This window comes from Dendropsophus ebraccatus, chromosome 1, assembly GCF_027789765.1.
Source record: "Dendropsophus ebraccatus isolate aDenEbr1 chromosome 1, aDenEbr1.pat, whole genome shotgun sequence".
NCBI classification, from domain to species: domain Eukaryota; kingdom Metazoa; phylum Chordata; class Amphibia; order Anura; family Hylidae; genus Dendropsophus; species Dendropsophus ebraccatus.
In genome coordinates this window covers 135,919,307-135,945,827 of record NC_091454.1, presented here as the reverse complement: position 1 = coordinate 135,945,827, position 26,521 = coordinate 135,919,307, and the positions used below count along the sequence as shown (strand labels likewise).

Sequence of the window (26,521 nt, the reverse complement as noted above, 5' to 3'; positions counted from 1 at the left end):
TTAAAAAAAAATGTACATTTCAGAACAAAATAGCTTACACATTATTTTAACATATGATATGTATATAACATTGTGTGAACATCATTGAATTTGAATCAATCGCTTGTGCTTAATCCACAGATTGCCAGTATCTGGGGGAGGTGTATCTGAATGGTCAGGAGTTTTCATCACCACAGGATTCGTGCAGTCGGTGTGTCTGCGCTGATGGATTTGTTACATGCAATAAAAAGCCTTGCTATAAAGCTGGTTGCACTCACCCTAGTACTCCACCAGGAAAATGCTGTCCCATCTGTGATGGTTTGTGAAAAGTTTAGGTTTTTTTATATGGCTTCCGCTATTTGCAATTATATATCCCTGCCACTTTGTTGCCTCATTTTTGCATGTATATAATATCTCACTAAAACCAATAGAGCTTGTTTTATATCAGTGTATTGCATCAGCCGGCAACTGCTACAGTACATATCTATGTGTTGCACTCTTTGCATCATAAAGTTACACTGTCTGTGTAATAAAGCATGACAGCTTTAGACCCTATATTTACACATCCAAAAAGGAATATTTTGTGATGGCTTCTTTGAGTTTATTATCTGTATAAATGGGGTTCTCCGGGTATAAAAAATATTCTTTTTTACATCAACTATTGCCAGAAAGTTATACAAATTAGTAAATTACTTCTATATAAAGGAGAAGTGCAGCCTCCCAGATAGGGTATAAAAAAAGGCAGTGACACGGGAGGAAAGTTACAGATTATTAACTCACCTCTCCCCGTGCCTCTTCAGCCCCGCATCACCACTCCAGGACTACCTCCAGGCTCCGGGATCCCCGGTGCTGCTCACATCAAGACCTGGCTGATGGGCAGGCTGCTCACCCAGTCAGTGACTGGGGTGGGACGGTGTTCCAGTCACTGATTGGCTGAGTGGCCAGTCCATCAGCCAGGACAGGCATTTTCAGATAGATGTAATTTACAAATCTGTATAACTTTCTGGCACCAGTTGATTTAAAGAAAAAATATTATTTTTTTAGCCAGTGTCCCCCTTTAATGAAGTTTTTCCACTATAACATCTATTATAGTTAATGAACATGTTATGCTGTAGATGATAGATGTGTATGAATATATATCTATTGAGGCCACTATTAATGAATTAGGAATTAACCAACATTTTTCACCACTTAACTGACAGAGAAGAGTAGTTACAGTGGACCTGGAAAGCTTGCCTGGGCTTTTACTGTGCTAGGGAACACCCCCTGGGCACATGGACCTCATTTACATATTAACAAAAAGGCTTCAGAAAGGGTCTGTAAAGATAAAAAGAGGTGTCTAAAATCAGGATGACTAGCCTTATCTATCCATGGGTTGATTTACACCCTGTTGAAATCCTGCCCAATGTTACGCCAAGACTATCACTTGACAGAACAGCTAAGGCCCCATATTCATCACAAATTCAGTTCTCTGTCACTGGTATACATTTGGATAGTGTCAAAAAGATATGCCAACATAAGCTTTATGAGATCACTGTTTACTAGCATAAAACAAACCAACTGGTACATATAAACCTATGGGTATTTGTTTTCACAATATTCTGATGTATACCACTGGCAGATACCTAAAACAAAATCTCCGAACAACTGAACTCAAGTAGTGACCTTGCTCTGCATTGCAGTGTTGAAGTCATTCTGGTCCTTAGAAATCTCTAAAACCCTTTTTTATGCTGCTCTAGAATATCTTGATGGTGTCACAATACTTGCTTTACCTACTTTACCACTAATTTAATTATTCTGTCCCCCCCCCCCCCCCTAATACCTTTTCCTTTCATGTTTCCTATAACAGGATGTACATATAACGGATTGGAACTGATTAACGGACAGTCTATTCCTGACCCTTTAAATCCAGCATGTTCAGAATGTACTTGTAGGGTAAGTTGAGGTCCCAGCACAAGGAATGTGTACAGTCTCATCATATCATAAAGAGTAGATGCAAGCTTATCCCCCGACTCCTTATTTACACCACTCAACTAGTACTTTGTTTTTAGTTTAACAGTAGAGCATTAAACTGAAATTCTTAAGTTCATTACAGAACAGTAAGGGAATATATTGTTACTGAAACTATAGAGCATCTTTCCTGACTGAGGCTTGGTTCTCATAGGGCACTAGTACAGTTACATTTGTGTATGGGTAGGGGCCCAAGGGAACAATGTGGAGGGGAGTTTCTCTGCATAGTGTTCTCTGAATTCGTTATAGTTAATACAAGGATTCATTGTACGTCCACCAACGTCCACAGCTCTCCTGGGTGAAGTTAAATCAGTCAGTCACCTGTCCGATTACATCAGTTGGCCTATTATTAAACTGTGTCTGGCAGCAGAATAAGTGTCATTGTCAATGACAGTTATTCTGCTGCAGGACACGGTTTTACAACAGGCCACCTGACATAACCTGACAGGTTGCTGACTAACTTAACACAGGAGAGCTGTGGACAGAGTATACTGGCAACAAATTTTTGTCCTTAAACGTAATCAACTTTCAGTGTGAACTTTTAAAAAATTTGGTTAGTTGCCAATTCCGTAATGAAACGCAGTTTGGGAACTTCGGTTTGCTCATCTCTTCTGTAAATCTTATTATCAAATGGCAGAATTGAACATGCAAAGTGCTGAGTGCAATGTCTTCTGATTTATTCAGGCAGGATCTGTACAGTGTGCACGCAAGCTTTGCCCTCTGGCTACCTGTCCACATCCAGTAACTGGACCTTGTGACTGTCCTCTGTGCCACGGTGAGATTCTAAATGCAGTGCATAGATTTTATTTGTCTTTAGGTTATATTTACTGTAAATTTAAAATGTAGTACATATATCACAGATAATAACAATATAAAAAGAACACATATAGTATATATACTTTCTGTTGTGGGAAATACACTTTTTGGATTTTTATATTTCAATAGAGAGTCAATATATATTACATGCAATGCTTGTGCAATGTACAGCACATTATACTGTAATTTAAACCAGTTGCCACTGTATAAGGGATCAGTTAAAACATACCTCAAGTAATGACTATGAATAATTTAGTGATACTTTAAATTTTGTGAAGTCTTGTATTGAGAAGCCCACATTATAACATTTTTCTCTGTAAATGATCAGGTGTATTCTCATCTCAACTATTGTAAACTTGTCGAACTTGTCAAAGCCCTACAAGTTTACCCATATTAGTTGAGATGGGAATACTCATTTAGGCTATGTTCCCACAATGTAAAAATAAGGGCAAATAATGTCTGTTGTTGCTAAATAATGTCCATTATTAAGGATCATGATCATTAATAATGGCTGTTATTGTGCAATAACGGCCGTTATTTGTTCTTATTTTTACATTGTGGGAACATGGCCTTAAAGCATTACTTTTATTTGTAGTAACTTTTGATACTCCTGAGACCTGCTGCAAACCCGAGATACAGCTGGGAGGGGGAGTGTGCAGCAGTATGCTGTCAGTCAAACCTGGCTTGTTATCTCTATTACAATCTGTGGGGCAAATGTTAACACAAATGACGGTGACACTTTAGTTCACTAAAAACAGTAAATACAGACATGGCCTATAGGTGGGGAAAGCAAAAAGTATTCTTTTCGGTCATGTTCCAACCTTTGAGACTTGAGACTCATGTTGTGAGTGGAGATGCATGAAAATGGGGGGAGGGGTGACACCTGAGCAGAATTTCAACACCACACCACGAAAAGCCAACCCACTACTGTACTATAAGAGATAAAATGTACATTTACAGAAACTAGCTTTGAAAAGCAGGCACTAAAAAATTAGCCAGGAAACTCCTTTAAAGCCAGGTTCACACGCAGCATGACAGCGGTCGTTCAGTGACCTGGCCTTGTCACAGAATGGCCACTGTCTGTGAACTTCATTTCTTTTGAATTGGAATGCGGACACATTCGGGCGTGCCTGCATTCCAATTAACCATAGCTGACAATGTAAAGTGCGGCTGGGGCTGCAATTTACATTGTCTGCTCTGTCAGCCTTGTGTGGCCGTTATTCAATGAATAGCAGCCACACAAAACTGACATGTCAGTTTTTTGTGCGGTCACTTGAAATCACTGTGGCCGGGATTCCATAGACTTCAATACGATTGGCCAATTCAATAAATAACGTCCGTGGTTGCAAAACTGCAACTATGACCTTTGTTTAATGAATTTTCACATTGTGTGAATTTATCCTTAGACTGATGATAGGAAGGCTACCTTTACCAGAAGATAATTCAAATCTTAAGGCTGTATTGGACTTTAGTTACTCAGTAAGCAAGCACCGATCTCACTGATCGGCACTTGTTTACTGATCTTATTACATGGCTCAGCCATTTAGAAGTGCCCGATTAGCTGCTTCTTCTGCTGATTGCTGGCCCTATTACACTTGATAACTTGATAATAAACCTGTGTTATAGGGCCTTATTTTCCAATCTGCATATCTACACCAAATTATGCAAATTTGTTACCAATTTTTTACTGTAGAATTTACTTCCGATTATCTTAGTTTAAAAAAGTCAACAGGAAAATCTGCAACAAACTTGCAGTGTATGTGCAGCAGACTTTCCACACAGCAAAAAATTTGCAAAAAAAAAAACATTTTTTTTGTTCTTCTCGCTATTAGGATGCCATTTTCAAGGTCATAATTACAATGATGGTGATTCTTTCACTTCACCACAAAATGAATGTGAGCAGTGCCGATGTATGGTAAGTAAATGAGCACATAGACGTCAAAGTCACTTAGTAGACAAGAACAAACAAAAATAAGTTGATGGTTTTGCTTCTCAGAGAGGCCATGTCACATGTGGTCCTCGGCCATGTGATATAGCAAACTGTCCTCATCCAGGTGAAGACCCCTGCATGTGCCCTGTGTGCGATGGCTGTAATTATAATGGACGGGATTGTGTCAATGGAGAGAGCTTTCCTGATCCCGATGATGAGTGCAATCGCTGCTCATGCAAGGTTAGCAATCCACACTTCTTTATCACGCTATGCTGTTATACTGCTAAAACTCTAAACTAAAACAAAATGCCATCAGAAAAATTGTGGAAATATACTAGTAATAGAAGAGACATATCTCTTACTATACTATTATTATTACTATTTTTTTGATAGAAAATGAAACTAAATATCAATGATAAAAACATTAGTGTGAACAGAAACAAATATAACTGTGTGACCATCATCAAACCGTTATGTGCAGTTTACAGTGGCCCAGAATTGGTTATATTGAAAGCACCTGACTTTACTATATTTTACATCATGTTCTCTTTTTCACTTCAAGCCGTGTAATGTCTATTTACGTTCTTTGTGTTTTTCAGAAAGGAGAAGTGACCTGTGTGTCTATTCCTTGCCCACGAGTGTCTTGTTTGCACCCAGTGACTCCACCAGGGGAGTGCTGCCCACGCTGCACAGGAATATGTAAGCACAATGGACGGGTGTTTCAGAATGGTGAAAATTTCCAACTGCCTGGAGATATTTGTACCCAGTGTTCTTGTAGGGTGAGTTGATAGTATAAAAATGTGACTGCTATGAGAATGTTTAGAGGAAAAAAGCTAATTTTATAACTTGCCTAAAATGCTTAAAGTGAAGGGTGCAGGGTCTTATTAAGAACATAATATACCCCTCTACCCCTCTATATTAACTATACCCCTTCTCTATGTATCTATTGCACAAACAGAGCCTAACATAGGCCTAACCTAACGTAGCTAAATGTAGCTAAAAATTTGTAATTTCTATAAAACTGAAATGCTTCTTCTCTTTTTAGAATGAGATGGTTACATGCCAACGTGTCAAATGTGAAAAAGATTGCAGCCATCCAGTGCCCTCCAAATTGTCCTCCTGCTGTCCTGTGTGTGATCGCTGCCTCTATGAGAGCAAAGAATACTCTAACCATCAGACATTTCCCTCTGTGTCTGACCCATGCCTCCGTTGTGTATGTGTGGAAGGCAGTGTTACATGCACCCATGTAGTGTGTCCTCAAGTCTTCTGTGCCAACCCAATCAGCAAGCCTGGCCAATGCTGCATGGAGTGCCCAGGTAAAGCTGAGCCGCAGAATAATAGAAAAAAGTGGCATCAATGAACACCTACTAGTGATGAGTCAGAATGGATTGAACATGTTTATAAGCCTCAAAAATAGTTCATTGCTAATAAGAGAACCTTCCTCAGTTTTTAGGATTTATTCCTTTGGGTATCCCGTCTTTAATTTGGCATGTGTCTAATGGGAGAACATGGCAACTTGAAGGGGTTAAAAGGGAAAATGTTTTTAAGTCAACTGGTGTCAGGAAGATTTACATATGTAAATTACATATAAATTACTTCTTTAAAAAAAAAGAAAAAAAGGCCCAAAAAGCTTGATCGATGCTCCACAATGTATATAAACTATCAGAAAAGTATTGCTCTCATTCATTAACATTTGCACAGTAATACATTTGTGCTTGTAATTTCTTTTTAGTGTGTCACTATGAAGGAAAAGAGTATAGTGATGGTGCTCGCTGGGTTCCCGCCTCAGATCCATGTCTGCAGTGTATATGTACAGTAAGTACCAGATAGGTTGTCCTATGCTTAAATCATATCTATTTGTAGCTGAAATAACTTCAACTGAATTACCAGTAAACATTAAGACGTTACTTTATATAAAAAATGAAAGATGGATTACAGGAAGCACTGTAGTACAAGCTGTATTCTTAGGTTTGTAAATATATTGCATATCAGTTTCCACAATATAAATAATAAGGAAAATATTATGTATATTTTACGGAAAAAAATACTTCTATATCAGTCCATATAAAATTGGATGCATACAAGAGATACAGTGAAGTCGTGGCCCCATGCACCTTGTCTTTTGGCTGCTATGTTGTTAAAGGGGTTTTACCATCTGGCAAAGGTATCCCCTATCCAGGGTCAGACCTCACACTGATCTTAAGAATGGGACCCAAGTTTCTTGTTAGAATAGAGTAGCAGGTAGGGCATGCATGCTATTGCTCCTTTCACCCTCTATGAAAGCTGCCAGCAATAGCTGAATACAGAATTCAGTTGTTTTCCCCGGCTGCCATAGAGAATGAAGGCAGCAGCGGGGCACATGTGCACGCCACCGCTTCATTCTAACAGGAAACTCGAAACCCCCACGGTCAGATAGTTGTCCACTAGTCACACACATTGTACTCAATCTTATGTGCATTTGATGCTGCATATTTGATGGTGCTGATTTGTTGCTGCAGATTTCAGCAATATGATCTGATCTGAAGCATCCACAACAGATTAAGTACATGTGAATGTACCCTTTCGGTGGATGGTCCTAATCAATGACCGACAGCTATTTTTGTGTGAATGCTCATATAGGTAAGACTGACAGCCATTTGGTGGCATCACCCACTGGACTCATGAGCGAAGATTTCAATCATGTTATACTGAATGATTTTTCTATATCAATCTGCTTATCCCTTCTCTCTCGCTCTGTGACATACTCCTAGTGTATTGGATAAAATGGGCTTGTATGAGGTTGCCCAATGTCCCCCCTTCTTTTTGATTTAGCATTAGAGCCCTTAATTAGATTTCTTCCCCTGACACCTGAATTTAAAGGCATTCAAGTAGGCAGTGAAGAAGTACGTATAGCTTGCTTCGCTGATGACACCTTATTATTCCTAGAAAATCCCACATCACACATCCCTGGTGTTTTAAAAATCTTGAAAAACTTTGGCTCATTTTCTGGTTTTAAAATTAATATTACTAAAAGCCAATTGTTACCCTTAATACCACACTTGGCTCCCCATATTTACCCTGAAGGTATAGGTATAGCAAAACAACACCTTTTATATTTAGGAATTAAAATTGGACATACCCCTTCTTCTCTCTACTCATTAAATTATATCCCAATCTTCCAAAAAATTGAACAAGAACTTGATAGGTGGAAAAATTTACCCCTTTCAATCTTAGGCCGTATTCATCTTATTAAGATGATGTCATTTGCTAAATTATTGTATCCCTTACAAATGATCCCCTTACTACTAAAACAGTCGATATTTCTCGACTCAGATCAGCCTTCACCAAATTTATTTGGAGGTCAAAACGACCAAGAATAGCATATGATACTCTCAGCCTCCCCAAACATAAAGGTGGTGCTCAATTACCTAATATCAGATTCTATAATTTGGCCTCCATTTTCAGACACATCAGAGACTGGATTAACGGTACTTCTTTCTTTTCTAATTATTCCTTGGAGTCTGCTCTTTCTTCTCCTTGGCCTTTGGCTTCGCTTCTTCACTTCTCTATTTCAGAACTACCCTCACATTTAAAACACAATGTTATTATCACTGATACCGTGGCCACATGGAAAGCTTTAAGAAAATTGTAAAAACTTCCATTTAGTCTTTCTAAGTTTTTCCCATTATGGGACAATCCCCTTTTTCTACATGGTAACATCAATCCTGACTATATGGTATGGAAACAAAAACAAATCACTGACTTAAGTAACTTACTGGACTCAGATAAGGGAGAGTTGTTATCTTGGGAAAAATTTAGAGACATGTATGATATCCCTCCCCATCACCAGGTTTTATTTGAACAACTGTGTTCTTTTGCTATTAATAGAGTTAAATCTTGTGCGAAGGCAGAAAAAACTAATGACTTTGATTTTCTATGCTCCAATTCTTCTCCCACCTTATCTCTTTCACAAATATACCGTAGGATATGTGTTGATTCCTTACACAAATCTCCTCCCCCTTTTCTTCGGAAATGGGCTGCAGAAATACAAACAGATAATTTGGAACAAAAATTGCTAAATAGCATCCAATATGTTACTGCAGCCACTCCCAGTGTGAAATTGAGAGAAATCCACTTCCGGCTACTCCATAAGGCAATTTACGCTTTTAACTTTTCTTACTCCACCATGCCAGATGATTTCTTGACATATTGTCCAAAATGTAAAGAACCTAGCGCAGATTTATTACACTGTGTTTGGTCTTGTTCTCAAATTCAGACATACTGGCAATTAGTACAAACCTTTATTCAGAATACATGGAATGAATCCATACCTCTAACTCTACTCAGTTATGTTTTTCATGTTGTGGTGGCCGGGGATGGAGATCCCTCTGAAAAACCTATAGCCTCAAAATGTATTCATCTTACTCTGTTATTGGCCTTAAAAGGCTTACTAAACCACTGGATCTCTGACACACTTCCCACTATTTCTGAGCTAACAACCTCGCTTAAAGAAACTCTTCATTGGGAAATGCTGGATGCAATCCGCAACAAAGATGTTTCCACAAAAAATTTCATTAAAAAATGGAAATTTTTTCTCATAAAGGTTATGTCGCAGGAGGAGAGGGAAGCTGTTATGAAACACTTTTGTAATACTGTTTGGTATCAGACGGCGGAGGCAAGGGGCACCCTAGGAGTACTCAGAGTTCCTTAATTATATTAAGGATAGAGATTCTTTATCTACATTTCTTTCTATCCTGTAGAGCATTAATTTTTGTTCTTTAGATTCTATTGTTGTTTATAGCAAAATTGTTTTCAAACTAACTATATTGTATCCTATTTATGTCTTCCTTTGATATGTAACTGTAATTGTTATAGATAACATTTGAAAAATCTAATAAAAATATTTTTTTAAAAATGGGCTTGTATGTAACTTCCTATTACTAAATATGTCACAGGAAAACTTCTGTTAACAATCCAGTGACAGGATATACAGTACTGGAAGGCAAAATGCAGTACATGTAATATTCCTCTGAACACATTATGGATAGCTTGCTGATGCTATCTGCTATTCCCTTTCAGACAGGAAACGTACAGTGTGATCCTCCCACATGTCCCCCACTACCTTGCACCCAGCAGGTGACAGACCCAGGAGCATGTTGTCCTCGCTGCAGAGGTAAGTCTTATGATGAGGCGGATTAACTTTACCATAGGCCCCGAGTTGTTCACCAAGCCGGGCCCCCCCCCACCCCACTGTAGCTATAGCAACGCTAGTGTGTTGCTCATAGTATGGGATAGATAATGTTATATTTTATGTTTTGAGAAAAATGATTATTAAGCAGCACTGTGCTCACGTTTCACTTTCTAAATTACTTCAATTTTGTATTTGGTGCCTAAATACCTTAACAGAGGCGCCATCGTCTCCGCTCCCCACTGTTTGTACCTGTGAATTAGGAGGCGGAGTTTCCTGATCAATCTCCAGCTTGAGTCCCAGTGTAAAGTTATTCTATGGTGCATGTCTGGAGATGGGTGTCATCAAGGGGATAAAGTATAAAATAATGCACTACCCCCTCCCAATTCAGTTGACAACAGTATTCCGCACCTCAAGCATACCCCTTAATACCCCCTGTCCTCACACATACACTGCTCATATGACTCTGTTCTGTTTTTTTTTTTTTTTAATTTGGAATGTGTCTTCGTAGCGCTCTAAGTTTGGAATGTTTCTTCGCTGTGTTCTGATTTTGGAATGTTTCTTCGCTGTGTTCTGATTTCGTAATGTTTCTTCGCTGTGTTCTGATTTCGTAATGTTTCTTCGCTGTGTTCTGAGTTCGGAATGTTTTTTTTTTTGCAGCATTCTGAGTTCGGAATGTTTCTTTGCAGCGTTCTAAGTTCTGAATATCTCCTGCCCCACCTTAAACTGGTCCCCCTCTGTCCCCAACCCACACTGGTCACCGTGTATCCTGCCCCCTGCCCCACCCAGACAGGTCACCCTGAATACCCCTGCCCCCACCCCAGACAGGTCACCCTGCCCCCCTCTCTTCACTGATTGTTCTACCTGTCGCTTTTCCACGTACCTGTAGTTTATTATTCCTCCTCCATAGTGCAGACTCTACAGGACCTGTGATGACATCATAGTCACATGCTAAGGTCCCTCAGTATGTTCTCTTATGTTACTGAATTGTCTCTTGGCTGTAGTTTTGCCCCGATTTGTGCAAAATCACAGCACCTCAAAGAGTTGTCATAAGAGTGTAAGCGTTACCTTGATCCTGTCCTGATCATGTAATTGTCTATAATAAACATATTAATGTATTAGATGAAGCGTATTCAAAAATGTTTAGTCACTAGCATTTAATCAGAAAACATATTGCATTTAATATAGGTACCGAAAGATGACATGCCATGACATAGCTCAGTCTGGTGCAGGTTAAATTGTTGTTATAGAATGGCATCTTCTAATGTTTTATATTAGGGGTTTAGAGTGGTTTCACACAAGCTTAATATGGTTGTATTTTTGTCTCTATTGTATGGCCAGAATCCCCAGCCCAAATGCAGGTCTAATGACCCCAAATGACAGTAATCTGTCATTTCAACTCTCTAGACTTGCTCCTACTAGACTAGATTTGCTGCTGTAATATAAGAATTTTGCCTAAAAATGATGATTGTTTATTGCAGGTTGTGTCTATAATGGCCGAGAATACAAAGACAACAGCAACTGGATTTCCACTGTGGACCGTTGCATGTCCTGCATGTGTGTAGATGGAGTTACCACCTGCTCCAAGGTGCAGTGTATCACTTCCTGCACTAACCAGATAACACTGCCGGGAGAATGCTGTCCACTATGTGCAGGTTGGAGACGCAGTGTAAACAAAAATTGTGATGTGAAAAGAATAAGCTGTCGAGTTATAATTCTCTGACACCTTTTGTATCCTCAATTCAAAGTATCATTAGCAAAATCATTTGGGGATGAATTTATACCACTGGTCTAAAAAAGCCTCACCTGCACCTTACCCCATCAAAAAGTTGCTTAGTAAGGTTAGGACATGGTCTACCATAGGCTGACACACTTAGTATAATCTGGGCAAGAAATTGGCATACATTATAACAGAAAACCTTGCTAGTTTGAGTAGTGTGAGCCCGCAGGGCAAACACAGCAGATTCCACTTTGATTTTGAAGTTTATCAGAACATGCCCTTAGAATTTATTAGCTCTGGTGCAAAAATTTGTCTCCTAGTTGTCTGTAGGTGTAGGTCACAAAGCTAAAGCTTTGGCTGTCCAGGCATGATGGAAATTGTAGTTTTGCAACAGCTGGAGGGCCTGAGTTTGACATCGCTGGTAGATGATGGCAATTTACACTGGTCTAGAGAAGTTAAGTGGTTAATGGTGACAGCTCTATTTGTCTGAGAAGATGGGATTAAAACCAACATCTCCAATGGTCCCAGGCAACGAAGGAATTAATATTCCTGAGCAGGGGGAGTTTTCCTGTTTTAGGCAATGTTCTCACAACGTAGGTTCCGCAGTAATCGCGGCCGTTGTTGCAACGACCATGATCAGTACGGAACTAACGTTGTGCTGAAGGCTGAGGAAATCCCGTCTGGAGTGTATACACATAGTATACACTCCGGCTGGGATGCCTAGCGGCGCCGCAAACAACAGACATGTCAGTTTTCTGCGGCCGCTATTCATTGAATAGCGACCGCAGAAAACCATGTCAGTGCACACTATGGAGCGAGCGGCTCCGGGCACACACTCCATTGTGTGCAGTGGGGAGTTCTGATCTTTAGCGGTGTTAAACATCATCCGGATGGGATGATCTTTTCAGAGACTGGCCGTTAGGTGACCCGGCCGGGTCAGGGAACGGCCGGTCTTTTACAGCATCTGAACATAGCCTTATTGTACATTCACACTACCGAATCCGCACAGAAACTTCAAGCAGATTCTGTCGGATGGCCTACGCTTGTAGCTCTGCAGTCTATGGAATGGGCAGAACCTCAAGTGGAGGCCGTCCCCGCGATCTGCTTGGAGTTTCCGTGCAGATTCCGTAATAATGTACCCTTACTGGTTAACAAGGAAAAGTCAGATGGAAGAAATACACATGTGGCATAGAAACACATCATTAGTACAGCATTAGTACAGATGTTTTATATTTACTTCTCTATCATTTGTTTTGTGTTATCATTTGTTGTGTTATAATCACAATCTTTAAAAATATCTTTTTTTTTGTCCTTTAGATTGTATATCAGGCAAAAAAGTATATTCTCCAGGAGACAGTTTTCATCCATCAGATGACCCTTGTGAAATCTGCACATGTGAGGTGAGAGGAGGACATATTATATGTTTTATTATTACAACTTCAGCTTGATTGGTTTATATAGCATGCTTAGTTACAGACTGTTATAATGAGCCCACTTTATTTATTGCTGTATTTAGCGTTTACTAGATGGTCGTCAGTATAGGCGATGCAGCAAGAAGCAGTGCCCCAGCTTGGTGGATTGTCCTCGACATCAAATTCTTCCTCCTGCTTTTGGCCAGTGCTGTCCTAGCTGTGCCCGTAAGTCTTAACCACTACCATACCTTACTTGATGAATAATTTGACAATCTGAGTTTTTGAATCCTTTTATTTTATCTAATTTTCAGAGGCTCTGAGCAATTGTACGGATCTACTTGTGGGCAGTGAGATACAAGCTGTGAACGACCCTTGTTACATGTGCCAATGTAAGGTGTGTAAATAACATTCCAGATAGCAATAGTATTTATAAGCCATTCTTCAGTATGCCAAAATTGCCACAATACCTGGGGAGGTCTGAAGAATGTCTATAGGGCAGGAGCTACTACTCTTATAGGGTAATGCTTTCATTTAGGTTAGGTTCACACTATGTAACTGTGCGGCTGTATTTTTTATGCGGCTGTAAATGTGCGGATGAAACTCCGGCCGTGGGAAAAAATAGACATGCGGCTGAAAACATACGGTCATTTACTTGGAAATCTGGTTCAACTAAAAATAACAAATAAAATCTTAAGAAAGTGATGCAAACACCTCTGGATGCATCTGGGAAAGCAGGGAACACAGTTTACATGAATTGCTATTACCGGGGTTTGCGATCCTCTGCACTATAGCCGATGTCTCTCATGGTTAATCTATTAAAATAATAAAACACATTTTCGTTGTAATAAAGTGCCTTTCGTTGTTCAATAATTAAATTTAAACTAATCCATCATTTTGCAATTAAATATACTGTTAAAATAAATATATATATAAATAAATGTATATTTATATATATATTTATTTTTTGACAGTATATTTAATTGCACAATGATGGATTCGTTAGAATTAAATTATTGAACAACGAAACTGAATTTATTTCATCGAAAATGTGTTTTATTAATTAAATATTAATTAGTACAGGAAGCTCCATGAGCCGTTAATTCATATTGCCGGCAAAAGAGCATTCTGTACTAATCATCACTTTACTTTAATGAAAACATCAAATGTTTCTTCTAATTATGTTATCACAATAGCATTATTAGAAGAAACATTTAGAATTATATGTGCGCTCAGCTGATTGGCTGATCGGCTGAGCGCACATATAAAGAGCCGGTCCGCAGTACAGTGACTTCATTGTGCTGCGAACCAGCGAAGAGGACACATCGGGGTGAGTATAGAGCTCTCCCCTCCCCCTCCCCAGCACTGCACCCCTCCCAGCAAGGAAGGGGGGTCACTTAACCCCTTCCTTGCTGGGATGGGTGCAGTCTGACATCAGTCTGGCCCCCAAGGGGTTAAGGGGGATGCAATACATCCTCCCTTAACCCCTTGGGGGCCAGACTGTAAGCAGCGATCTGTAAAGATGCTGCATACTGTAAGGTGCACAACACCGCTCACAATGATGGGTGTTGTGCTCCTGTTTGTGTGTTTTTTGTGTGTTTCTCCCTTTTTGTTTTTCAGATATCGGTATCCTGGGGATTACGTCGGATTCCGTGGACTACGTCGATGACCAGCGTTTTTTTTTTTTGTTTTTTTTTAATAAAATGGTCAATGAGGGGTGTGGGGGTGTTTTTATTTGAATAAAAATTTTTTTTTACTTGTGTCTTGTCTTTATTTCTTTACTTTATAGACTTAGTAGTGGAAGCCGTCTAATAGACGGAATCCATTACTAAGTTGGGGCCTAGTGTTAGCCGGTATAAAATGGCTAACACTAACCCCCTATTATTACCCCAGTACCCAATGCCACCAGGGGTACTGGGAAGAGCCGGGTGCCAGTGGTCCCGGAGCGTCAAAATTGGCGCTCCTGGACCGGGCGGCAGCAGGCTGGTAAGATTTAGGCTGGGGAGGGCCTAAACCAATGGCTCTTCCCACCCTGGTGTTACCAGGCTGCTGTCGTTTGGTTTTTAACCCGGCTGGTTATAAAAATAGGGGGGACCCTATGCGTTGTTTTTTTTTTAAATAAATAAATAATTTAAAAAAAACGCATAGGGTCCCCCCTATTTTTATAACCAGCCGGGTTAAAAACCAAACGACAGCAGCCTGGTAACACCGGGGTGGGAAGAGCCATTGGTTTAGGCCCTCCCCAGCCTAAATCTTACCAGCCTGCTGCCGCCCGGTCCAGGAGCGCCAATTTTGACGCTCCGGGACCACTGGCACCCCGCTCTTCCCAGTACCCCTGGTGGCATTGGGTACTGGGGTAATAATAGGGGGTTAGTGTTAGCCATTTTATACCGGCTAACACTAGGCCCCAACTTAGTAATGGATTCCGTCTATTAGACGGCTTCCACTACTAAGTCTATAAAGTAAAGAAATAAAGACAAGACACAGGTAAAAAAAAAATTTTATTCAAATAAAAACACCCCAACACCCCTCATTGACCATTTTATTAAAAAAAATAATAAAAAAACGCTGGTTATCGACGTAGTCCACGGAATCCGACGTAATCCCCAGGATACCGATATCTGAAAAACAAAAAGGGAGAAACACACAAAAAACACACAAACAGGAGCACAACACCCATCATTGTGAGCGGTGTTGTGCACCTTACAGTATGCAGCATCTTTACAGATCGCTGCTTACAATCTGGCCCCCAAGGGGTTAAGGGAGGATGTATTGCATCCCTCTTAACCCCTTGGGGGCCAGACTGATGTCAGACTGCACCCATCCCAGCAAGGAAGGGGTTAACTGACCCCCCCTTCCTTGCTGGGAGGGGTGCAGTGCTGGGGAGGGGGTGGGGAGAGCTCTATACTCACCCCGATGTTGTCTCTTCGCTGGTCTGCAGCACAATGAAGTCACTGTACTGCGGACCCGCTAATTATATGTGCGCTCAGTCGATCAGCCAATCAGCTGAGCGCACATATAATTCTAAATGTTTCTTCTAATAATGCTATTGTGATAACATAATTAGAAGAAACGTTTGATGTTTTCATTAAAGTAAAGTGATGATTAGTACAGAATGCTCTTTTTCCGGCAATATGAATTAACGGCTTATGGAGCTTCCTGTACTAATTAATATTTAATTAATAAAACACATTTTCGATGAAATAAATTCAGGTTCGTTGTTCAATAATTTAATTCTAACAAATCCATCATTGTGCAATTAAATATACTGTCAAAAAATAAATATATATATAAATATACATTTATTTATATATTTATTTATTTTAACAGTATATTTAATTGCAAAATGATGGATTTGTTAGAATTAAATTATTGACCAACGAAAGGGACTTTATTACAAAGAAAATGTGTTTTATTAATTTAATATATTAACTATTAGAGGCATCGGCATTCGGCATCATTGCCGGCTAATTTTGAAGTACTCCGTACGGACCGCCTGTCAATCCACGGCTGCGTTTCCAGCCGCAAACAATGGTCTTGTTCATTTTTTACGGGTCCGTTTACGATCGGGCCGTAGATTCATACATAGTGTGCACTGTGCAGCCGTATATCCTATACTTTCCAGCGTACGCATGAACCACCAAAAATACCGCCGCACAATTACAGCCGCAAATACAGCCGCACAGTTACATAGTCTGAACCTGGCCTTAAAGTGGATCTGTCATCAAACTGTGCTTTTCTTTGTAAGGACAGCATAGTATGCGGACAGGTCTGCCCAACTGTGCAAGGCCACATACCTGGCATGTGTACGCACAGATGGCCAGGCACAAAGTATATAAAACAGGGACGGGATAAATATGGTAAAAATAGAGTTTTGTAACAATATTTAAAGTGAGCTGAATTAATAAGAATTGACCTCCAAGAAATAGCATTTAGATTTGTGGTAACACACATAGGGGGCATTTATCAAGTGTTTTGTCCGTGTTTTTTGATGAATATATGGTTTTTGCTCCCATTTTTTGAGCTAAGTTCTATTAATAAACCAGTATTCGAGGGGCGAATATTTTTTAGATGCATTTTTTTTAAATCTGCAAAAGTATTAGCCCCAAAAATTCACATATTTTGTGATGTGTGCTAATATGTATCATGTGCGAATTAAGTTTTATTAAATTAGTCCTATCTGGCTGGGTAAAAAACAAAAGAATATTCTGAAGAAAAATGGCATGCTTAAAGTGACTGTACCACCAGGCCCAGAATGAAGCACTGGAGGCGGGCTGACCCACCCTTAGTGGGAGGAAACCCTAGCCCCTCTATGATAGGGTTTCATTTATTCTAATGGAGTCACGTCATGGAGGGGCTGGGGTTTCTTCCCACTAAGGTTGGGTTGGCCCGCCTCCTGTGCTTCAGCCTGGGCCTGGTGGTACAGTCACTTTAAGACTCGATAGTAAATGTCCCCCATAGTCTTTACAGATCAGTGCTACAGAGCCATAAGCACTCGGTGTGCCACCATATGAATCCTCCGCACAGCACTGTATTACAGAAATTGGTTTTCCCATGAGCAATAAAATACACGCTGTTATATAACATCCAATAGAGGATGAATTCTGAGATACAGTGGGATCATATAAACTTGTGAAGGTGCCATTACAGACCCTGTAATTACATGCACCTGCCTACTCCTATGGACTATACCTGGGACTAAAACAGGCATGCTACAAAATCTCTCCATATAGCCCCAATATGGTAGTATGAAAGCTACAATAGCATAGTTGCTAACTTCTGCTATTGCTTCAGGATTTGACATGGGTATGTGAGCACAAACCATGCCCCGTTCTCAGCTGTCCCCGTTCAGAACAAATCATCCCACCAAGATCATGCTGCCCTGTTTGCAAAGGTAAGAACTAGGCGATGAGACGTAGCTTTTGATTATCTATCCTACTGCATACTTTTATGGTTGTTTTATTGATTAAGGCAACTTTGGCTGCAACATGGGTCACATAACCAAATATCACCATGTCGCACTGCAAGGATTGGCATGCATCACATTTAATATGGGGTTATATTACAAACCACAAAGAAATCCATCTCAGATATATTTTTTTAGACTGTTGAGCTGTGGCAACTGCATGGATAACAGTCCGACCCCAATTGCCTCCGTTGTATTGCAGCATGATGCCTGAGGTGTAACACAGCATTGTTTGTTTGTGCAACCCATTTACCAGTGTAAACCTGGTAACAGTTTATTATTGCACTATAGCATGTGCTGTATTCCCCCAAACAGCATACACTGATTGGGGAATATGATGCACCTACTAACTTATCACCACTTTTAATCACTGAAATAAATGTTGGAAAATGTAGCAAAAAAGATTGATAAATCTGTCACTCTTTTTTTTTTCTTACAGAATGTGTGGTTGAGATTGAAGGGCGACGGGTTCCAGATGGAGAAACATGGACAGACAGGCAGGATTCATGTATTACTTGTACATGTACTGTAAGTATTAAAATATGGGACTAATGCTAAAATCAATGGGTTCTATGGTTAAGGATTTGTGCTGTGGTCCCTAGCACTGAGGTCTAAGGGAACACTGTGGGTTCGTTCTTGCAACATTATAATACTGGCATCAGCACTTTGGGATCTTGCTAACAACATTATAATCCTGGCATCCGCACTTTTTAGAACATTGCAGGAAATTTACTAACTGCCTAGTTAAAACAAGGATGAACAGTCTTCAAATGCACCAGATCTAAGGTTGTCTGATACGTTTGTGCTGCCTTATCTGGGCCATTGTTATAAGATCCCATAATGTGTCCATATTCTGTTTTTCACAGCTAGGGCATGTTGACTGTCAGATACAGGAATGTCCCCCTATTCAGTGCCAACCAGGGCAGCTCAAAGTCAAGACGTCGGGCACATGCTGCCATGTTTGTCAAGGTGAAAACTGTTATTTGATATCTGTTTTAGCAGACAAAACTCTTCAATCTATATTAATAATAAAGTATTCTCTTGTTATAACAGCTCCAGCTGTAGCCTGTTGGTATCAAGGCCAGAGATATCTTTCTAATGAACATTGGCAAGTGGATGAATGTACAGCCTGTACCTGTGTTTCTGGGGAGGTGCACTGCCATAGTGAGAGGTGTCCGCAAGTATCCTGCACTGCCGTGAGTACCAGCATATGTTCCCAACATGAAAATGTGTTGATTGCTCAGTGGTTAGCATTGTTGCCTTACAGCACCAAGGTCTTGGGTTTGAATCCAACCAAGTACAACATCTGCTAGGAGTTTGTATTTGCTCCCTGGGTTTGCATTGCTTTCTTCCCACAAACCAAAACATACAGATCTGTGAATGTGGAGTTTAGGGGGGCAGGGACTGATCTGAGAGATGACGAGCTCTGCAGAATAAGTTGGCACTATATAAATAAAGAAATTATTATTATTATGATTATTTGTCTGAAGCAAATAGGCCCCCTACTTATTTGAATTTTCTTTACAACCAAGGTAACAACATGTTCTGCTTGAGAGCCCATTTAGACACAACAGGCCGTGTTTCAAGGCATACCACTCAAATGTTATTTTGAATATTATCCTTTTATTGTCATGTAATCCAAGAAATAGGAATTCAGTGCAGAAATTTTTATTTCATTATTCCATCTCTTTCTGAATACATTCTAAATGGTTCAAGATAACATAGCTGGAACTTCCTCTCTCTTAGGATGAGACTCCAGCCCTGATACCTGGTATGTGCTGTCCACACTGCATCCCTCGTCCAGCCACTTGTATTGCTTTTGGTGACCCACATTACAGAACTTTTGATGGAAAGATGTACCATTTCCAAGGTAGCTGCACATATGTCTTGAGTGAAGACTGTGAAGGAGGAGACTTTAGGTGAGTGATAGCTTCTGAGCAATGAGGTCCAGATTTAAACAGCCCATCGTGTCAGTATATAATTTGTCACTTATCACCAATAAATTCCATATCTATGTTCTTTACATCCCATGTCAAGGGTATCATACTCTTATTCTGCGTTTACATGGAACGATTATCGTGCAAATAACGATCTAATTCGAACGATAATCGTACGTGTAAACGCAGCAAACAACGAGAGAGAAATAGTTCATTTTGATCTTTGAACATGTTCTTAAATCATCGTTCGTCATTCACAAAAAATTCGCAGATCCTTCCGTGTAAACAGTCGTTCACCGATTTTACCTATGTGCGAGATAGGCTTAAGCGATCGCAAAACGATCGCAAAACAAATTTTCTGTACGATATATCGTTCCATCTAAATGCTGATCGTTATTAAAAAAACTTTATTTCGAAATCGTTAATCGTACGATCGGGCGATTATTGCTCTATGTAAACGAAGCATTAATGGTATCAATCTAACCAGAACAGCAGTACAAAACCCCAAGGGTTTTTCCTTATGCCCCCTAGTCTGCCCCCGGTATGTCCAAACTCTAGTCTTATAAGTCACTTTATGTAAAACAATAATTACTTGTTAAATTCCAATGTAATATATATATATATATATATATATATATATATATATATACTGTGTTTCCCCGAAAATAAGATAGTGTCAATTTAATATTAACTTTTGCTCCCAAACATGCGCTATGTCTTATTTCTACAGGATGCCTTATTCTTCCATGAAGAAGAATAAAAACTTATAGTTGAACAAGAATTAAGAAGATTTATTATATACTGTATAGTAGTTGTTATCACAAACCAGCATAACCAGACAAAACAAACCTACTCCCTCCTACTAACCCCCCACCCCGGAGTGGCAGCGGGGGTCTTACTTTTGGGTGATGCCTTATTTTGAGGGGGATGCCTTTTTTAAGCTTTCCTGTTAATCCTGCACTATGCTTTATCTTCGGAAGATGTTTTATTTTCGGTTAAACAGGGTGTATATATATATAATTAAAATATACCATACAGTTTACATGAAGAGGATCATTCTAACAACTCTTGTAATGTCCTCATAGTATCCATGTGACAAATGATGATCGTGGACAGCGAGGGGTGTCATGGACAAAGGAAGTGACTGTGTTGATTGGTGATGCAGTAGTGCAGCTCCTTCAGGACTGGGTAGTAATGGTAAGTAATGAGATCAAGAACATTTGACTTTTTTTTTATCAATACTAATACCTTTGTGCAATATTCCCTATATGCCATCCAACACTACACCCGCCACAAATCTGTATTTTCAAAGGGAAATCATTCTTCTTCCTCAATGCCCCATGTACTGTGTTAGATTCGTCTAATCTGCTGATATCTCCCCACACAGCACATGGGGTGCTGAGGATAGGTAAGTATCTGTGTAATTTGACATTAAATCACTATGCTAAAAAAGTGGTTTGTTGCCGTGGGGCGGGCCAGCAGGTGAATTGGTGCACAGGCAGACTGGTAGATAAGGACAAAAGACCCTGCCAATTGTGACATAAACTATGAGGAACTCTATGAAATATACTTTTGATGCATTCTTATGACATAAGGTCCTTTAGGGTGTAATGTGTATATGGGAAATATCACTGACCACTTTTGTGAATCTTTATTTACAGTCTTTTTGTGTTCACAGGTTGACTACCAGACTGTAGAGCTGCCATTCCTAAAAGAGCCATACATTTACATTGAGAGGAAAACAAACACTATTCTGCTGAACAGTAACATTGGAGTAAAGGTATTGAAACAAATGCTCACAATAAAGAATGCCACCATGTGCACATACTGTGCATTTCTTATGTAGCTCAAAACTAGTATAAGCCAGGAACTGGCTCTTAAGATGGAATCATGGTGGAATCAAAAGGGTATTTTACACTTAATATGTTGCCGCCCTGGCAAACATAACAAACAGGCTATTCTTACCTCTCCTTGCTCCCCTGATGTCCTACGCTATCTTCGGCTACCCAGGTGAACAATCCTTCCTCCACTTCCAGGATGTTCTTGTCTTGGAAGTCACAGCCCGCTTAGCCAATCACTGATGAGCAGACTGTTCCTGCCAAGTCAAGTCCGTCTCAGAAGTGGAGGCAGGATTGTTTAGCCGGGGACCCAAAGATACCGTAGGAGGACAGGTAAGAATATGAGGTGTAAGAGTAGCATGTTTGTTATCTTTTCTGCCAGGGTTGCAACATATTAAAAGTTTTAAATGAGTGGAATACCCCTTTAACTACTGTATTTTGGATTCACATTTACCAGGTGCAGTGGAACGGACGTTCTCACCTAGAGGTCAGTGTTCCAGGGACATATCGTGATCATTTATGTGGTCTATGTGGCAATTTCAACAATTATCCTCAGGATGATATGCGTGATCGTAGGGGCCAGATCCTCCTTTCAGAAGCTGCTTTTGGGAACAGCTGGAGGGTAAGTTTATCTAAACTAGACATAAAAAGGGTGTTGTCCAAGTAGTTACATTATCGTAAAAGAAAACAAAACAAGTGAAGTATTACAGTTGATATCCTTAGTGTCACAATCACTGCTGTATATTGTGCCCAGGTACAAAGTGGTAATGACTCTGTTACCAGCTGCTGGGATGGACAGGATGTGGATCCCTGTAAACAGGCTGGATATCGTGCCAGAAAAGAAGCCAATAGCCGCTGTAAATTGCTGAAGTCCAGTGTGTTTGAGCCATGTCACAGAGTTGTGCCTCCAGAGATGTTCTTTGCCTCGTGTGTTTATGACCTGTGTGCTTGCGGGGCTGGAGATGAGTGTCTTTGTGATGCTTTGGAAGCCTACGCATCAGAGTGCAGAGAGGCCGGAGTCATCCTACAATGGAGATCTCCAGCATTATGCGGTAATTACATTTTATTTATTTATTTTATTTCTAAATCTCCAAAAACAAAGGAATAAGGTTTGGTTCATGTCTGAATTGGGTGCACAGATTGGGGCCTCTAACGCAGATTACATTTAGCAGCACAAAAGAGAGCCAACCATCTTGCTGCATAAAGGATTTATCAACGGAGCGACGAACCTTGTTGACATTAGTGGGGTCTGTCAGGTTTCCCACTAGCATCCATTATTTTACTGGATTATGACAGGACAATAAAATACGTCTGGGTCTGGTTCCAGTTATTTCGATCAGTAGTCTGGCAGAAGTAGTACTAATGTGACTTTAACTTGTGTAGCTAGGAACAGGTAAGTACAAAAAAACAATGATTTCAGTGCTTTAGAGTGCCCTTACAGGTTCAGATTTTGACCAGGTGTGTGCCAGCAACCTCTGATTGGCTGCTGCACTCCAGCAACATGGGGCTGAAAGCCTTTGTGTTTTCAACCAATGAATTAGATAACAGAAGGAACAGGTGCTATTCTTTTTTAAATAACTCTTGGTGTGGATTTTTTTATGTATTTTTTTTACCTGGCTTTGACTTTAAAACTGCATCACAAACAAGCCATAATTGTGTAAGAGCACCCGAAAAAAACCTGAACGTGTATGAGCACATTTAGGTGAATTGTGTTTTGTCAATAATTCTGGTATGTATTAAATCCCCTCTTAACTTTACTGTGTAAAACGGCATGTGTTCTTGAGGCAGTTTTTTTTTTTAAACCACAGTAAAAACCTTAGCTGTGTAGAGTACCCTTAAAATGACACTATAAAGGCCCTTATTCTCATTGTGGACATCCAGCTAAAGGTTGCAATTCTTTCCGGAAGGAAGAAAGCTTTTACCTATTTGTGACTGGTATCTTATAAACTACAGATGGCAATACTGTATAAGCAATAACATAGACTCTGTTACTCAGGCATGCATTTTACATTTCCCTGTCCACACTACTCTGTCTACGGAGATTGGATCTGAACCCTATGCATGTGCCCCTTAAAATATTAGGAGCTGATTACTCCATCCCACATTAGCTAAAACACCAGGCTTTAGTAAGTCCGCTCCTCTATCTTTCTTCTCTTAACCATACTGTATACAGAGCATATGTTTAAAAATAATGTCCACCATAAGAAAGAATATAAAATTGTGTTTCAATTATTACATTGACCGTATCATTTTTAATTAAATTTTTTTTCTTTTCTAGCTGTTGGCTGTCCCTATGACAGAGGATATGTGTTCGATGAATGCGGCCCTCCTTGCCCTAAGACTTGCTTCAATAAAGATGTTCCGCTTGGTGTTTTGGAGTCTCACTGCTTCAAACCATGTGTTCCTGGCTGTCAATGCCCAGCAGGCCTAGTGGAACATGAGTCCCACTGCATCCCTCCAGAGTCATGTCCGAAAATCATTCATGGCAACCTGTGAGCTCAAGGAGTCTAAATTTCAGAAGTCAATGTAAACTAGTACTTTTGTATATCTCTCTGCAATACGATCCAGTTAGGACTGTTGACTGTGTTCAAGTTATGCAGAGTTGAGTTGAGAAGCAATGAGAGTTGAGTGAAATAAATCTCCATCACCTAATAATTTCATTATGTTCCTATAGCTTGCCACTTATCTGCTCCTACTTTGTGCCCTTTCCCGTTTGCTTCTTGTTACCAAATCCAGAAAGAATGGAAGTGGAATCCATACAGCAGGACATATTTATCTTTTCCTAAGGACTAGTACTATAGCAATGGGACAGAATTTTATGGTATTCTTTTATGTGTCCTAAGGATGTTGTAGGAGCCCTCATTTCTTGGATTACTACCAGAAGATGTATTATCAGGACACTGCTATCATTTATCGGAAGACACAAATTTATACATGGTGCTATGAAAATAAATGGACGTTTGAACTTATATTATTGGCAGTGCAGATAATCACATATTAAAGTTGTTAACCAATGCTAGAAAAACATGGCAGCTTTCTTCTAGAGACAGCACTGCTCTTGTCTCCAGTTTGGGTGGGGGTTTTGTAACTCAGTTCTATTAAAGTGAATGGAGCTTAATTACAAACCATACATGACCTGGAAACGAGAGTGGTGTTGTCTTTGGAAGAAAGTGGCCATGTTTTTCTACTGCTGGATAACCCCTTTAAGGGTGGTGCATAGCCTAATTATTCTGAATGGACAAGAGTGGAATAAGTGCAATTACTAATGTACACAGAATAACAAACCTCTAGGTTTAGATGGGGAAAAAGCTTCATTGGCTATAATGTGCATTTTCCATTTCTTTAATGCTACTTTCTCTTCTCTGGTAAAGCCTGAAGGGGATCAAACACATTTTAGGCAGTGATAGAACAGCAAACCCAATGATATAAAGTATATAGAAGGAAACAAAGCAAATATATGCCCTTCTGTTTCCACTGGATTCAATTCACCCATTTCTGAGTTAGTAATCTCGTGACTGCAGTTAAGATTGCCAAATCAGCTGTGTTAATTGAGTTATGGTGTTGACCCCCTGAAGGCTATGTTAGACTTGGCATCACCCCACATTTGAGCCTCATGTTTGGCAGGAGTATATACAAATGCTGAATGTGTGCCACAGAAGTATCGAGCTTTGTGACCATACAGATGAATATGTCTCCCATTAACTCATAAATTAAAAAGCAAAATGTATTATGTTTTTTGATACAGATTACTCAAACTTATGCCAAAAGGATAAATAACCTTTGGGCAAGAGGATTCATACATATGGAGAAATTCCTTTTATATATGATAACGTGACACCCAAAAGTGCTGTGAACCTAGCCTTATAAAGGCCTGAAAACTGGTGCATCCAGTAAAAGTGCATTGACTACCACAGGGTTTTTGTGATTTTTGTACCCAAAACCCATGAATTCACTGTATTATGTGAATACAGCCTAATCTGAGCAATCATTCTGGTCCATCATATGTTTCTCTTACTTTATCATAACATACATAACATAACATAGGTGTTTATACATACACCTTCAATAACTGACAGACAAGCAATAGTTCAGCCAACAGTTCTGTCTGCCTACCTTCCCATACACATGACTGTCTGGCATGGGAAGGGGATGGGTAAGTCACCACCAGACTACTCATCATGCCATCATGCCTAACCGTTCTCTCCCTTTGGCCAACTTTAGTATAAAGTGTATGGACACATTTATTGTTAAACCAACAAAGTCACTATCCAGCTGAAGCTGGCTGCTGCCGTAATGATGGTAAGTATATTGAGTCAGATGACATAGGCCTTTCTCTAATGACATTGGAATCAGGACCACCCCTGTATTATTACTGTGAGAGGAACATAGGCTGGAACCTGTTGCTCACTATTTTCTTCTAACGTGAAACCACTGTTTTAATACATGTAGATTTCTATATTTATATACTGTATTTACTTTTTATTGCTGTATTCTGAGAATTGTGCCATGGGCCAATTTATATTTATTGTTCTGTATTCTATAAATAATAAAGAATATTTTAGTTCAGTTTTTTTGTGTTTTATCATTAGTTACTGGTATTTTGTTTAGTGTACTACAGTCATGGTCATGGTCATGTGATAGTCCACACATTATGGCTATGTTCACACACAGTAAAGCGAAATACAGCTGCAATTTTGAGTGTAAATAAAACAATGTGTAAAGAGGTAAAAAACAAGTGACAATACATGA

The 26,521-nt window shown here is 39.7% G+C and overlaps 1 protein-coding gene across 1 annotated transcript in view; it reads left to right on the top strand.

Moving 5' to 3' along the window:
• KCP (kielin cysteine rich BMP regulator) overlaps positions 1 to 26,277 on the top strand; it is an 86,140-nt gene extending 59,863 nt beyond the window's left edge. Inside the window, exons 32-54 of the mRNA XM_069979439.1 lie at positions 121 to 297; positions 1,829 to 1,914; positions 2,674 to 2,764; positions 4,638 to 4,720; positions 4,802 to 4,975; positions 5,335 to 5,514; positions 5,781 to 6,051; positions 6,468 to 6,550; positions 9,794 to 9,887; positions 11,384 to 11,557; positions 12,940 to 13,022; positions 13,139 to 13,259; positions 13,346 to 13,428; positions 17,826 to 17,925; positions 18,437 to 18,525; positions 18,864 to 18,966; positions 19,051 to 19,193; positions 19,744 to 19,916; positions 21,020 to 21,131; positions 21,613 to 21,714; positions 22,230 to 22,394; positions 22,527 to 22,824; positions 24,051 to 26,277. Coding sequence (XP_069835540.1) covers positions 121 to 297; positions 1,829 to 1,914; positions 2,674 to 2,764; positions 4,638 to 4,720; positions 4,802 to 4,975; positions 5,335 to 5,514; positions 5,781 to 6,051; positions 6,468 to 6,550; positions 9,794 to 9,887; positions 11,384 to 11,557; positions 12,940 to 13,022; positions 13,139 to 13,259; positions 13,346 to 13,428; positions 17,826 to 17,925; positions 18,437 to 18,525; positions 18,864 to 18,966; positions 19,051 to 19,193; positions 19,744 to 19,916; positions 21,020 to 21,131; positions 21,613 to 21,714; positions 22,230 to 22,394; positions 22,527 to 22,824; positions 24,051 to 24,268 — 3,203 coding nt within the window. The 3' untranslated portion in view covers positions 24,269 to 26,277. The remainder of the gene's footprint in view (positions 1 to 120; positions 298 to 1,828; positions 1,915 to 2,673; positions 2,765 to 4,637; positions 4,721 to 4,801; positions 4,976 to 5,334; positions 5,515 to 5,780; positions 6,052 to 6,467; positions 6,551 to 9,793; positions 9,888 to 11,383; positions 11,558 to 12,939; positions 13,023 to 13,138; positions 13,260 to 13,345; positions 13,429 to 17,825; positions 17,926 to 18,436; positions 18,526 to 18,863; positions 18,967 to 19,050; positions 19,194 to 19,743; positions 19,917 to 21,019; positions 21,132 to 21,612; positions 21,715 to 22,229; positions 22,395 to 22,526; positions 22,825 to 24,050) is intronic.
• Positions 26,278 to 26,521: the final 244 nt, after the last annotated feature.